This window comes from Ahaetulla prasina, chromosome 2, assembly GCF_028640845.1.
Source record: "Ahaetulla prasina isolate Xishuangbanna chromosome 2, ASM2864084v1, whole genome shotgun sequence".
NCBI classification, from domain to species: domain Eukaryota; kingdom Metazoa; phylum Chordata; class Lepidosauria; order Squamata; family Colubridae; genus Ahaetulla; species Ahaetulla prasina.
The window spans coordinates 304,082,040-304,097,687 of NC_080540.1; the positions used below are offsets into that span (position 1 = coordinate 304,082,040).

The 15,648-nt window shown below is 41.6% G+C and overlaps 1 protein-coding gene across 1 annotated transcript; it reads left to right on the plus strand.

Moving 5' to 3' along the window:
• The first annotated feature begins 3,183 nt into the window (after positions 1-3,183).
• Positions 3,184-5,146, plus strand: LOC131192914 (avidin-like). The gene is made up of 4 exons (XM_058172503.1): positions 3,184-3,508; positions 3,990-4,191; positions 4,444-4,564; positions 5,004-5,146. The coding sequence occupies exons 1-4, from the start codon at positions 3,407-3,409 to the stop codon at positions 5,035-5,037; spliced, it is 459 nt and encodes a 152-aa protein (XP_058028486.1). The 5' UTR covers positions 3,184-3,406; the 3' UTR covers positions 5,038-5,146.
• Positions 5,147-15,648: the final 10,502 nt, after the last annotated feature.

Consider the following 15,648-nt stretch of genomic DNA (forward strand, 5'->3'; position numbering starts at 1 on the left):
TGGTCAGGATCACATGGCTTGAGTTCCTGAACAGAAAAGGGCTGAGATCCTGTGCACTCCCTGGCTTTATGCTTTTTCTGAGCTTTGAACTTTCTGGGGCACAGGAAGCGTATCCTGATTGGTTGTCAGACTCCCGGGGGGGGGGGTGAGGGTCTTAGCTAGCCTTGCTGGGTGATGTAACCTTCCCAGGTGCCATGTGGTGAAATGGGTAGAGGCTAATCCTATCATGTCCTGAGGGCCATGTCTTAATCCCATCACCCTGGAGCTGAAGGTCTTTTGTGTTGTAGATAAGATGTCTTTTGTCTTTCTGGGGCTATTAACAAAGGTGGGGGCCGCTTTCCAAGAGCATGTTTCTCCTTTTCTCATCCAGGAAGGTATAATATTCTGCTTTTTAAATATTTTCTAAAATATTTCATTCTTCTAGGAGGGGGGTGGGTGCTAAATTCCTACACTGTCTTTTGATAAGCACATCCAAAACTGGCAATTGTATAGCTGTTTCTTCTTCCATAGTGCCATACAATTCAGAGTGGAAGAAGTAATGGCAAGACAGAGGAAATAGAGAAATGACAGGCCATTCGGAAAAGGATGTTTTACTGGATATTTTGTTTATTAACTTTATCTGCTGCCCATCTCACTGTCAAGTGACTCCAGGCACTATTCAAACAACCTGTCTGAATTTTTTAAAACTAAAAAATAAATACAAATGAAAAATCAAGAGAATGACCTGGAAAATAGCAATAGCAATAGCGTTTAGACTTACAGTATATACCGTTTTACAGTGCTTTACAGCCTCTCCAAGCGGTTTAGAGTGTTAACATATTGCTCCCAACAATTTGGGTCCTCATTTTGCCCAGCTCAGAAGGATGGAAGCCTGAGTCAACCTTGAGCCTGGTGAGATTTGAACTGCCAAATTGCAAGCAGTCAGCAGAAATAGCCTGCAGTACTGTGCCACCACGGCTCAAAGTTTGTTTTTTTTTAATTGAATCTACAAGAAGGTTTATTTTAATTGAATCTACAAGAAGGTTTATTGTCAGGCCCAAACCCAAATTGCTGAGAAGATGATGGGGGCCTTGGGACAAAATCCTCAGATATCAAGAACCAGGCATGTTGAGGGAAGAGGCGTCCAAGGGAGGGAGACGTGAGAGGAGGGAAGGGGCCGGGTTCCTCGCCTTCCTGCTTGGCTGCTCGGGCACCTCTGCCCTATGAGAACATGGCAAGAGAGCAGAGGCAAGATGGAGGCAAGGGGGAACCAGCATGCTGGTGTTCTTGGTGGGTCATGGCACAATGAGGAGGAGAAGTGGCCAGTCTTTACTCAAGGACGATTAGGTGCTTGGCAAGAAAGGAATAGCAGAGAGATCTTTATACTTTCTGCAGTTGAGGGTAGGGAATCTGAAAGAGCTGATTCCTGGGTTCCTTTTGAGAGGAAAAAGTCTTTGTAAAGTGAAGCTGCTGCAGATTCCACAGCGAAGGGGAGGGGATGCAGAGATCCTCAAGTCTCACATTGATGGAGAGGAAAGAGCTGCCGTTTCTCACCTCCTGCTTCTTAGGTGAACTTTTTTTAGGTGAGCACTTTGCATTGTTCTGCTTGGGAGAAAATAAAAAAACTATTTTGGCAGCAGAAACATAGCCGTGTTTGAAGTGGGCATTATTCTGGAGCTGGCAAAACATAGGCGAACAAACTCATCAGGACTAGATTCAGCAGTCCATCTGCATTTAAAAGACACAGGCCACTCTTTTGAAGACAACAAAGTCCATATTTTGTAGAGAGAGGATCGCTAGTTTGAAAGAGGGGTCGAAGAGGCCATCTATGTCAAAATTGAACAGCTCTCCTTTAACAGAGGGGGAGGGATATGACATCATCTACCTCCAATCTACAACACCGTCCTTTCAACAGTTCCAAGAAGGCTCCACACCCATTTGCACCACGCAGGTGACCCTGAGGACACAGATAAACATCCTGTTGTGCCTCGTTCGCCCCCCTCGTCGCAGCTGGGCCCTTCTCATCTCCTGCCAGACACTGATAGTACAGGGAATGTCCTGGCATGCCTCCAGCCCCCAGCCCTGGCACCATGCCCGGAGAAACTGAGCAAACAAACCTCCCTCCGATAGCATGTGCGCCTGAAGCCAGCCACGAGCTGGGATTACCAGCAGCTGGGGACGAAATGATGCAGTGGACAGATCCTCGCTTCCGGAGAATGGAGAGGCAATGTCAGCAAAAGGAAGGGAGGGGCAGGCCTGGATAAGTGCTGAGTCATGGAGCCACACCCCATGGCCTATATAAAGGATCTGCTTTCTGGCATTCTCTGAGTCAGGCAAAGTCTAATCTGGATTGCTGAAGTCACACCTTGGATTCCTGCCTGCCCTGAGGACTCTGATAGGACTTTGGCAGAGCTGCAGAGGCTCGCTTGATACGGACTTCCCCGACCCAGCCGTCAGAGGAGGAGTGGGACACGACACCTCCAGGTGATCTTAAGGACCCACTAAAAGAATGCAAATGACCAGCTATCTGCTAGGAGTATAAATCCTTCCATTCCCCACCATCCAGTCAGAGTTGAAGAAGCTTCTTGGATGAGAAGCAAAACGTCTTCAAAGAAAAAACAGAAAGTCCGGTTGCCTCTTGAAAAAAGTAGGTTTGGGACAATCACGATCTGGATGACTATAGACATTTTACAAAAGGAGAGCTCTCTCTCATCCACTCACTCAAAAACCTGCTTCCCCGCCCACCAGCTTTCGCTCTTTCTCTCCAGAAGCACCTGGAGCAAGTGGGAGGAGGTTCAAAAGACAGAGCGCGGGTGCAGCCGTGCAGCGAAGCCTGATCGGCTTATTATTAACCTTGTCATTATGCGGGGTGGGGGGCCAGCCTCCTGAAAGGCTGGGAAGGGAGAGATCCTGCCCCACGCCCCACGCCCCACCTCTTCCTGGGTGAACATCAAAGCAATGTCCCCCGCCTTCTTGTGCCAGAGGCAGCCCACCGCTCAGATTGGCTGGCCGGATGCGCGTTTAAATGTCCCACGCAGCCAAATAGCCCTGGAAAAGTATCCCTCCGTGAAACGGCAGGGATGAAGGGGCGGGGTTTAGAGCGCTGACGGACCAATGGCGGGAGAGGAGCACGGATGGAGACCCAGCCGAATAAGGATTCCCGTGTTGGGTCAGCCGCGGTAGAAGTCCCGAGAAGAAGTGAAATGCCCACCCCGCCCCCCTTGCTGCTGAAGTGCTGGTCTTAAGAGCCAACGATTTCCCAGAAGCGTCCGTCGCCTAGGGCGGGGATCCTGTCCCTCCCTGCCGCGAGGAGTTTGAGGAGGCGGCAGCTCACTGGGGGTTGGGTGTAGCCAGCGCGAGCCCAAGCAGGGCTTTATAAGGGGCCGTCCCGCCCGGGGCTGGCAAGTCTAGATTCCTGGAGAGTATCATGGCGATAGGCACAGCACTTCTGGGGCTCCTCGCTTTCCTGCTCGGCTGCTCCGGCACCTCTGCCAAACCCCAAAATTCTGAGCGCTTCGCCATGCGGAAGGTAGGATGCGGGGGTGGTGGTGGTGGCGTGCAGATGGTCCCAGCTTCCCTCATGGAAAGCCCCCGCTACCAGGCTCCGCTCGGGTGGGCGGCAGGTGCTGCGCAGAGGGTGCCGCTTCCTCGGGGTTGGTCGCACCCAGTCCCGTTGCGCTGAGCGCCAGAGGCTCTGAGTCCCCGACGGACGGTCGGCGAGCGTTTGCTCCTCTGCTGCCGGGACTGCTGCTCTCGCTCGCAGAGCAAATGGCAAAGCGATCCGCCCGCGGGGTGCCGTCTGGCAGGCGCCTCGACCGACGGGACTTTAGGATGGGCCGCCTCCGCCAGCCCCTCCCGCCGTTGGCAGCCCAGGGAATCGGGCACGTGGACGCAGCGGGAGTTTTCAGATTCCCGGAGAAAATGGAGTCAGCGCTGCCAGTCTCTCTACCTGTTGGACAGCCTGGCTCGGCCAACTCCGTGACCTGCTTTCCTCCCCATCCCTCCTTTAGTGCGTCCTGACTGGCAACTGGACCAATGACCTCGCCTCCACCATGCAGATCAACAGTGTCAGTGACACGGGGGTGTTCAGCGGCCTTTACGCAACGGCCGTTAAGAACTCTGCCAATCCCATCCGGCCATCCCTGCTGCAGGGCGTCCAGCGCCAGGGGCGCCAGCCCACCTTCGGCTTCACCGTCAACTGGAACTTCGCTGGTAGAACCACTCATTATTTGAGGTGGAAGCAGATAGAATTGCTAGTGGATCTCCCCTTCCTTAGATCTGCTTCTTGCAGATTCTGTCACTGAATGCCACCTTCCCCATTAGCTTGAGCTGCCCAAAGGCTTTTCCAACCTAAAAGCATCGGTGAAACGCCGCTCACCGATGCGATTCCAAAGGCTTCGGTGAGCGGCGGTCTTTGTGGGAAATATATCCTTCTCCTGAGTCTCTGGCCAATTCCTCCCTCAGAGTCCACCACCGTCTTTGTGGGCCAGTGTTTCCTGGATGCGAAGGGAAAGGAGCAGCTGAAGACCACCTGGTTGCTGCGCGAGGTGGTGGGGTCCAGGAGAGACGATTGGAGAGCAACCAAGTAAGGAAAAGTAGGGGCTGAACTGCTGTACGCCCTAACTGGAAGGGCCCTTGGAGTCTCTCTGGGGTGCCCCCTTCTTTTTCTCTCTCCCCCCCCCCGAAAGTGGCTCTTGAAAGGCTGCACCAATTTCTCCCATCCTTTCAAGAATCATTTCAAGCACCCAGGGCTGGGCAGCTCTCGCGGGAGAGGCTGGCATTACCAGATCCGTTTCTACCACTTCCCCCACAAAGAAACCCAGGAAAGCTTTTGACGAGGTTCCTCAGGTCCTTCTCACTGACAAGCTGTTGGAGTGTGGTTGGGTGGCATCACAGTCTGGCAATACTCTGAAAGTTGTTGGGTGGAAGGAGGGAATGTGGTGTGGTGGGATGCTCAGTCTGTGGGGGACAGCAATCATGCCACCATGAATTTTGAAATTTTCCTCCTTCCTGCTTCATTATAGGGTTGGCATGAACACTTTCTACCGCACCAAGTGAGAGGATGAAGAGAGCAAAACTTCCATGGTCTCTGCCTTGGGAGATGGGGAGAGGTGGAGGGTGAGCCTTCCTACCTCACCCATCAGCCACTCTTCTCCAATAAAATGTTTTCCTGAGCAACATCAGCCTCCCTGCTCTTTCAGAAGCTCCCTGGGTGCCAGTTTGCAGGTTTTCTGGAGACACTGGGTAGGACCCCCATCTGGAGGGGATAGGGCCTCCATCTCAAACCAATTTTGGGGTTTTGAGTCTCTACTTGCCTCTATTACTGCTCTACCCTTTACACAGCCTTTGCTCTTGAGACTATTGGGAACCTGCAGCTAATCCACTGAGGATCTGACCTATTAATTTATTAGCAAATTATTAATAGGTTTTTGCAAATGAGCAATGAATTGGCTTCACCCAGAGATGAGGCATCTTAATTACTTTGTCAACTTGATAGAGTCATTGTTAGAACCAGCAGTTAGCTAATACCTATTTCAACACTTACCTGAAGAAGCGAAAGGGGTTGACCACAAACAAACGGTTTAGTCAAAAGAATGTGGATTTGTAACCATGCAGAAGAATTTTGCAAGTGGGCTGTTAGTGTCACAAGGAAAAGTAAAGTGGCATTTTGCTTGTGGCATTTTGCTTAAGCCATGGCCAAGAATGTCCAGCCAAAGGTCCATAAGCAAAAAGCTCAATGTTAGCATGTCAAAATCCAAGAAGTGGAGAGCTCATTTTATTTATTACATTTTTATTCTGCTCATCTCAATAATGCAGTGACAATTGAAAGAATTTTTTGATGATAATTTGAATAGGGGAACATCAATAGAAATGGTTTGGGACGCGAGTAAGGCCTTTATGAGAGGAGTTTTAATATATATTAATAATAAACAGAGAAGTAAACAACAAAAACAGCCTAGGTATTTAGAAGAGGAACAAAAGAAACAACAATTATTAATACACAATCCACATGATCAAAAACTAAAAGATGCAATAAAGATACTACCGAGTCAATTTAATATGATAATGGCAGACCAGGTGGCAATAAACATACAATATGCTAAACATAATATTTTTGTAATGCAAATAGACCTGGTAGGTGGTTAGCGTATATCTTAAGGAAAAAACAAAAAGCATGTATTATAGAAAAAATAGAATATAAAGAGAGATATCAACAGAATAAAATTAAAAAAGCTTTTTTAGAATATTATACAAATTTATATGCTAAAGATGCAATCTTGAACATGGATATTGATAAATATTTGAAAGAGTACAAGGCTAAAGGTTTAACCTTAGAACAAAGGGAAGAATTGAATCGGCCTATAACTTCTGAAGAAATTATTTTGACAATAAAACAATTAAAAATGGGGAAAAAAACCGGTACGGATGGACTTACAGCAATTTATTATAAAAATTTACAGAATGAGATAGTAGGTCCACTTAAGGAATAATTTAATCAGATACAATTAGGAGACGGAATACCCCCATCATGGAGAACTACTTTCATTTCATTGTTACCAAAAGAAGAACAGGATTGCTCTAAACCTGGGAATTATAGGCCGATTTCACTTTTGAATAATGATTATAAGATTTTTGCTAAAATAATAGCGAATAGATTTATGTTAGTTCTGCAACTAAGAATTCATACTGATCAGTCTGGATTTATAAAGGGGAGGCAGATGAGGAATAATGTTAGACAGATTGTAAATTTATTGGAATGTTTAGAAAAAAACAATCAGATTTCTGCAACATTTATTTTTTTGGATGCAGAGAAAGCCTTGATCGCCTGCATTGGGAATTTTTATTTAAATTAATAGATAAAATGCAATTTGGAGATTGTTTTATGAGAATAATTAGAACGATTTATGGAGAGCAAACAGCCCAGATAATAATTAATGGTAGTTTGACAGAAGTTTTTAAGATTGCGAAAGGAACAAAACAGGGGTGCCCCCTATCACCATTATTGTTTATTTTAACTCTGGAGCCATTACTGGATAAAATAAGAGAGGTAAAGGAGATAGAGGGAATTAAAATTAGACAACATGAGTATAAAGTGAGAGCGTTTGCTGATGATTTGGTGATTATTTTGTCAAATCCTATACATTCAAGTGTATGTTTGTTGGAAATAATTGATCAATATGGAAAAGTTTCAGGGTTTAAAGTAAATCAGAATAAAACAAAAGTGATAACAAAAAATATGACTAGACCACAGAAAGAAAAATTAGAGGAAACAACAGGATTTGAAATTGTAAAAAAGGTTAAATACCTAGGGGGTTATATTACTTCTTCAAATGTGAAATTATGTAAGAATAACTTTGAGGTACTATGGCAAAAAATTCAGAAGGAAATGTTCCATTGGAAAAAATTACAATTATCATTATTGGGGAGAATAGCAGCCATTAAAATGAATGTTTTACCTAGATTTTTATTTTTGTTTCAGATGATACCAATAATTAAGAAAGATAAAAAATTGGAAGAATGGCAGATTGGAATTAATAAATTTATATGGGAAGGTAAAAAAGCGAGAGTTAAAATGAAAATAATTCAAGACATACGGGAAAGGGGAGGTTTAAAAATGCCCAATTTTAAATTATATTATGAAGCAGCTGCTCTTTCGGTAATAAGTGATTGGTTTAACTTAACGGAGGAAAGGATTTTGAATATAGAAGGTTATGATTTACTATATGGATGGCATGCATATTTATTGTATGATAAAAAAGTGGATAGAGCCTTTAAGAACCATGTGTTAAGAATTCCTCTTCTGCGTGTCTGGAAGAAATACTATTACAAGTTGAATTATAAAATTCCTATTTTGGCAAACCCCAGACATGCAATAGAGAATATAAATATAGAACAGAAACAGGAAATGATTACTTATAAAGAACTTTTATATTTTTAGAGAGGTAATTTACACTTAAAATCCTTGCAACAATTAAAAGAAGACGGGAGAAACTATACTTGGTTCCAATATGGGCAATTACGAGCTAGGTGGAAAATAAGATCAGAAAATTGGTATCATGCAGAATGAAGAAAACTTGGTAAAACAAATTATAAATCAAACTCAGGCGCATATAAAGAGATTGTATAATGTGTTGATAGAAATAGATTCTGAAAGGGATTTAATAAAGGATTGTATGATAAAATAGGCACAAAATATTCAAGAACCAATATTTTTGGAAACTTGGGAAAAAATTTGGGTTAGAAATGTTAAATTTACTCAAGCACAGAACTTGAGGGAAAATTTTTATAAAATGTTTTATAGGTGGCACTTAGACCCTAAGAAATTATCATGTATGTACCCAGATATGCAAGCGAAATGTTGGAGATGTAATTGTGATGATGCTACATATTTTCATATTTGGTGGACTTGTAAGAAGATTAAGGCTTTTTGGATAAGGATCTGGTGGATTATACAAAATGTTTTGAAAAAGAAGATAAAGTTCCTATCGCAATTTTTCTTATTGGGAATTATTACGGACTGTACAGTAATTGAGACTAAGTTGATTTTAAATTTAATAACAGTGGCAAGACTACTGATAGGACAATACTGGAAGAAAAAAGAGTTACCTACAATAGAAGAATGGATATTGAAAGTTGCTAATTTGGCTGAGATGGCTAAAATCTCAGCCTTTTTGAAAGACACTACACAAGAAAAATATCTAACTGAACGGAAAAAATGAATTGAATATACGCAAAATAGATATTAGATTAAGAGATTTCAGATTGCTTTTGAATGATTAAGATGTATTTATCTTTGATTTGTATGGGGGAAGTTAGGATTTGAGAAGAAGGGGAGGATTATAATTTGTGTTAGGGAAAATTTAGCGAATGATTGTTTTTTTGTTTGAACTATACCTTGTGTTTGTTCTGGGAAGTCGGGGGAGGAGGGGGAGGGAGGAGGGTGGTTTTGGAGGGGGGGGAGGGGATGGAGGGGGGGGGAAAGGGGAAAAAATTTTTTGTAAAAACTTTTTCAATAAAAAAAATGCAGTGACTCTGGATGGCTTACAATGTAATAAAAGTTAAAAAGTGCTAAAAAGAATTGAAAATAGAATAAAAAGATTAAAAGTTAAGAACGAAGATAATGTACAGCCTGGGAATGAGAATCTTCTATACCCCGTCAGACACCCCCCCACACCAAAAAGTGAATGGCTGAGGCACAACTGGAACAGATGCTGTTCTCAAGAAAAGATAAAAGCAAAGGAAAAAAGGTTTTTTTGGGCTGTGTCAGTAGTCCAAGGAAGAGGGAGGGAGGGAGGGAGGGAGGGAGGGAGGAAGGAAGGAAGGAAGGAAGGAAGGAAGGAAGGAAGGAAAGAGTAGATCTGCTGCAAGGAGGAAATGGCTGAAGAGGAAGAAGGAAAGGGCCAAGGAGAGTGAGAGTGAGAGTGAGAGAGAGAGAGAGAGAGAAAGAGAAAGAGGGAAAGAGAGAGACCCAGGATGCCATAGATGAGTTGAAGTCTTCAAGCCAAGTTGTCCAGGAGTCTCAAAAAGTGCTCATGGAGGCCACCTCAGAGCCCTTGCCATCATAGTTTAATGCTTAGCAGGAGCAGCAAGGGTTTGGGTGTGATCCAGTCTGTTAGTTTTTGATACGCTGTCTGATTTAGTTGATTGTGGGAATGCAGTGGACATAAAATCCTGGTAAAGAAGAAGGCAACCTGTGCCTGGACTACACTACCATTAAATGGATACAGACTCAGAGCCGACTGAGCAATCAGATCCAACCAGGGGGTATTAAAGGCTCCAGATCTGATTGGAAGGAAGTGGTGAATTGCAAGGCTCCATTTTAGGCCTTGTGCTGTTTAACATATTTATAATTAAGTTAGTTCAGGAGCTAGAAAATTTTGCCATCAGTTTTGGACATGATGTTGTTGTCGTGTCCCACTCCTCCGCTGATGGCCAGGTCAGGGAAATCCGAATCAGGCGTGCCTCTGCAGCTCTGCCAAAGTCCTAGCAAAGTCCTCAAGGCAGGCAGGAGACCAGAAAGTGACTTCAGCAAGATATGTTCGACTTTGCCTGACTCAGAGAATGCCAGAAAGCAGATCCTTTATATAGGCCATGGGGTGTGGCTCCATGACTCAGCACTTATCCAGGCCTGCCCCTCCCTTCCTTCTGACGCCGCCACCTATCAATTCTTCTGAAGCGAGGGTCACTCCAGTCGGCAGCTGTTGGTAATTGGCCTCCCTCAGGCTCACATGCTGTGGGGGAGGGGGAGAGGTCTAGTTGCTCCGTTTGCCTGGGCATGGAGCCAGGGCTGGGGCGGGAGGTGCTTCCTCCTCCTCAGCCTGTCTGGGCATGGAGCCAGGGCTGGGGCCGGGAGGTGCTTCCTCCTCCTCAGCCTGTCTGGGCATGGAGCCAGGGCTGGGGCCAGGAGGCATACTAGGACATTCCTCAGCGTTCGGAAGCAGATAAGAAGGCCCCGGCTGCGGTGAGAGCGGGCAAGACACAACAGTTGTGGTCTGCCAGCAGCCTGTGGACCTGGCAGCGAAGTCAGACAGTGAGGAGGCTGGGGAGGACAATGGGCCAGTCCTGGAGGCGGGGGAAGACCCGGACGAGGGCTCTGCGTCAGAGGCAGAGATGGGGCCAGGGCCACCTGGAAGCGATGCGTGGACTCCAGAGCCTCCAGAACAGTGGTGAAATCTAAATTTCTTTCCTACCAGTTCTGTGGGCGTGGCTTGGTGGTGGGGTCATGTGACTGGGTGGGCATGGCTGTGACTGGGGGATCAAAAGACAGACTCACTATGTCCTGCTGGAGCAGAGTTGGACTAGATGACCTCCAGGTCCCTTCCAGCCCTGGATTATCCTCTGAAGCTGCGTCTAGTGCCAGATTTTCCTCCCTCCCTCCCTCTCTCTCACTCTCTGTTTCTCTCTCTCTCTTTCTCTCTCTTTCAAATGAAACTCCCACCCCGCATTTTTTGCCTATACCCCCTATTTTTTGCCTAGCAGGCTTCAGCTTTTTTACCTTTTAAAAAATCCTTTAAAAAGTTTTGGGATGCAATGAAAGCATATGTAAGAGGTTTGTTCATAGACTATGTAGGGAAAAGGAACCGTAAGAAAAAACAAATCTTTAAAATATTAGAAAATGACTTTAAAAAATGGGAACAAGAATTACAAAGATTTCCAGAGAAGATAGGGCCTCTGGTGGCTCAGCAGACTAATGCAGTCTGTTATTAACACAGCTGCTTGCAATTACTGCAAGTTCAAGTCCCACCAGGCCCAAGGTTGACTCAGCCTTCCATCCTTTATATAAGGTAGGTAAAATGAGGACCCAGATTGTTGGGGGCAATAAAAGTTGACTTTGTATATAATATACAAATGGATGAAGACTATTGCTTAACACAGTGTAAGCTGCCCTGAGTCTTCGGAGAAGGGCGGGATATAAATTCAAATTAAAAAAAAAGATAGATATTAAAATGAGAATGGATTTAATTAAACACAAAATGGTTTTGCTTGAAAAGGAAGAGTTAGCACAAAAAATCAAAGGGGCAAAACAGAATTATTTTGAAAATGCCAACAAACCAGGTAGATGGCTAGCTTATAAACTTAAAAAAGAGAAAGAAAAACATAGAATTTCACATTTAGAAGATTGCAACGGCTAGATTCAATTTATGAACGAAGAGAAGAAAAGAATTGCTCAGAACTTTTATACACAATTATATAAAGAAGAGGGAATCGATAAGGAAAATGTGAAACAAAATTTACCTCAGATTCCTAAAGATATTGAAATTATGTTGGAGGGAAATATAACAATGATGGAATTAATGCAAGCACTGAAAAAACAAAAAACAAAAAAAGGGAAAGCTCCAGGCCCAGATGGATTGCCAGTTGAATACTATGTGACATTTCAAGAAAAACTGTGTTTCCCATTTTTAGAGAGTATGATGCAGAAAGGGAAAATACCTGAGACCTGGACAGAGGCTTATATTACTTTGATTCCAAAAGAGGACTCTGACTTAAATCAAGTTAAAAATTACAGACCTATATCCCTGTTGAACTCAAGACTATAAAATATTTGCTTTAATACTTGCAGAATGTCTTAAAAGATATTTGAATGAATTTATACATTCGGATCAAAATGGATTTCTGCCTAAAAGACAAATTAGGAATAATATGAGAGTAGTCTTGGATACTTTAGAATATTATGAGGCTCATCCTGAAAAACAGATGGCGTTAATCTTTTAGACGCACAAAAAGCATTTGACAACATTAATTGACATTTTATCTTCCTACAATTGAAGCAAATGGGCTTCGGTGAAAGATTTATTAAAGCAATAGAAACTATATACTATAAACAATCAGCTAAGATAATGATAAACAGTGAATTGACGGATGCAAATATACAAGACAAGGCTGTCCCCTGTCACCGCTGCTGTTTGTGTTGACCTTGGAAGTATTGAATAGAAATTTTTCGAGAGGAAAGGGGAATAAAAGGCATGAAAATTCAGAAGGAAGAATACAAACTTCAAGCTTTTGCTGATGATTTGGTTTTTATTATTGAGGATCCTTTGGAATCTATAATTTGTTTGTTAGAAAGAATTGATGAATATGGGAAAGTGGCAGGCTTGAAAATTAGTAGAGACAAAACGAAAATTTTGACAAAAAATATGTTGATGAAGCAAAAAAATGAGTTGGTAGAATATTCTAGGATGCAGATTGCAAATAAAGTTAAATGTTTGGGGATATATCTTACCCCAAGGTGTAGCACTTTAAAAGAAAATAACTATGGTAAACTCAAACAGCAGATTGTGGCAGATTTGGCTAAGTGGGAACATCTACAATTGTCTTTGTTGGGAAGAATATCAACAATTAAGATGAATATATTACCTAGAATTCTGTATTTGTTTCAGACTATATCTATTAAATTGACCAAAGGGTACTTTGAGGACCTAAATAAAGTGATGCTGAAGTATATTTGGCAAGGGAAAAAAGCAAGGATAAAAATAAAATTATTACAAGATAAGAGAGTTAGAGGCGAAAAGAAGAAAGTGTCCATCTCTGCTAATTGTCTTATCTTTATGGATCTCTTTAAGCAGACGGAATGAGTGCCAGCGGACAATTATTGGATTGCAAGTATTTTTGATTTCCTGACTTCTACCTTCTAAAAAAGAGAAAAAAATTTTTCCTTTGTTTTAATTGACTCTTAAAGATGGCGCCTGAACGGGAGTGAAAGTGACGAATGGAATTTCAAACAGTCTGTGCAACTAAGAAGATAAGAAATGTTATGTGTGGATTTTAATGAAGTGAACTGAGCTCTCCTATACTTAAGGAATAATGTTAGGCAGATTGTTAATTTATTGGAGTACTTAGAAAAGAAAAATTTTATTCCAGCAGCATTTATTTTTCTCGATGCAGAGAAAGCTTTTGATCGATTGCATTGGGAATTTTTATTTAAATTAATAGAAAAGATGCAATTTGGAGATGGTTTTTTAAGAATAATTAAGGCAATTTATGGAGAGCAAACAGCACAGATTATAATCAATGGTAGCTTAACAGAACCTTTTAAGATCACGAAAGGAACAAGACAGGGATGTCCTTTATCACCATTATTGTTTATTTTAACTCTAGAACCATTATTGGATAAAATACGAGAAGTAAAGGAGATAGAGGGAATTAGAGTTAGACAGTATGAATATAAGTTAAGAGCTTTTGCAGATGATTTGGTGATTACTTTAACAAACCCTATAAATTCTAGTAAATCTTTGTTGGAAATAATTGATCAATATGGGAATGTCTCAGGGTTTAAGGTAAATCAGAAAAGACAAAAGTGATAATAAAAATATGGCCAGACAACAGAAAGAAAAACTAGAGGAAGTAACAGGATTTGAAATTGTAAAGAAGGTTAAGTACTTAGGGTTTATATTACATCGTCAAATGTGAAATTGTATAAGAATAACTATGAGGTTTTATGGCAAAAGTTCAGAAGGAGTTGATTGTTTGGAAAAAATTGCAATTATCTTTGCTGGGAGAATTGCTGCTATTAAAATGAATGTTTTACCTAGATTTTATTCCTCTTTCAGATGATACCAATAATTAAGAAAGATAAGAATCTTGAGGAATGGCAGAAGGAATTAACAAATTTATATGGGAAGGTAAAAAGCTAGGGTTAAAATGAAAATAATTCAAGATTCTCGGAAAGGGAGGTTTAAAATGCCTAATTTTAAATTATATTATGAAACAGCTGCTCTCTCTGCAATAAGTGATTGGTTTAATTTAACAGAGGACAGAATTTTGAATATAGAAGGTTATGATTTGCTATATGGATGGCATGCATATTTAATTTATGACAAAAAGTGGATAAGGCCTTTAAAAATCATGTGCTAAGAAATGCCCTTCTGTGTTTGGAAAAATACTCTTATAAACTAAATTATAAGGTTCCTATATGGGCAAGTCCTAGACATACAGTAGAAAATATAAACATAGAACAGAATCAGGAAATGATTACATATAAAGATCTTTTGTATACTGAAAGAGGTAATTTGCAGTTAAAATCTCTGCAAGTATTAAGAGAGGAAGGAAAAATTATACTTGGTTTCAATATGAGCAACTCGTGCTAGATGGAAGGAGATCAGAAAATTGGTATAGAGCAGAGCGAGGAAATTTGGTAAAGCAAATTAGAAATCAGTCTCAGGAGCATATAAAGAGATTGTATAATGTGTTACTTGAAATAGATTCTGAAAGGGACTTGGTAAAGGACTGTATGATAAAGTGGGCACAAAATTTTCAGGAGCCAATATTATTGGAAACTTGGGAAAAAATTTGGGTTAGAAATGTTAAATTCATGAGCACAGAATCTGAGGAAAATTTTATAAAATGTTTTATAGATGGCATCTAGATCCTAAAAATTATATGTATGTATCCAGAAATGCAAGCAAAATGTTGGAGATGTAATTGTGATGGCTACATATTTTCACATTTGGTGGACTTGTAAGGACATAAAGGCCTTTTGGATAAAAATTTGGTGGATTTTACAAAATGTTCTGAAAAGAAGATAAAGTTCCTGCAATTTTTCTTGTTGGGAATTATTACGGATTGTACAGTAATTGAGACTAAATTGATTTTAAATCTAATAACTACAGCAAGATTACTAATAGGACAATATTGGAAGAAAAAAGAAGTACCAACAATAGAAGAATGGATATTGAAAGTTGCCAATTTCGCTGAGATGGCGAAGAAATCAGCCTTTTGAAAGACAATCATGAAAGATACTTAAAGGAATGGAAAAAATGGATTGACTATATTCAACGTAGATATCAGACTAAGAGTTATCAGACTGTTTTTGAATGATTATGATGTATTATTTTTGATTGCTTTTGGGGGAAGTTAGGAATTGATGATTGTAGGGGTACAATTAAGTTGGCATGAAAATTTTTTAGCATATGTTTGTTTTATTTTTAACTATACCTTGTGCTCGTTCCGGGAAGTCGGGGGGGGAGGGGGGTTGCGAAGGGAGGGGGGAGGAGGGGGGGAAAGGGGGAAAAAAAAATTTTGTAAAACTTTTTGAATAAAATAAAAAAAAAAGAGAGTTAGAGGCGGTTTTGGGCTACCCAGTTGGGAACTATATTATCAAGCAGCGAATATGATGTGGATTAAAGAATGGATAACCCTAAAAAATAATAGAATATTAACTCTGGAAGG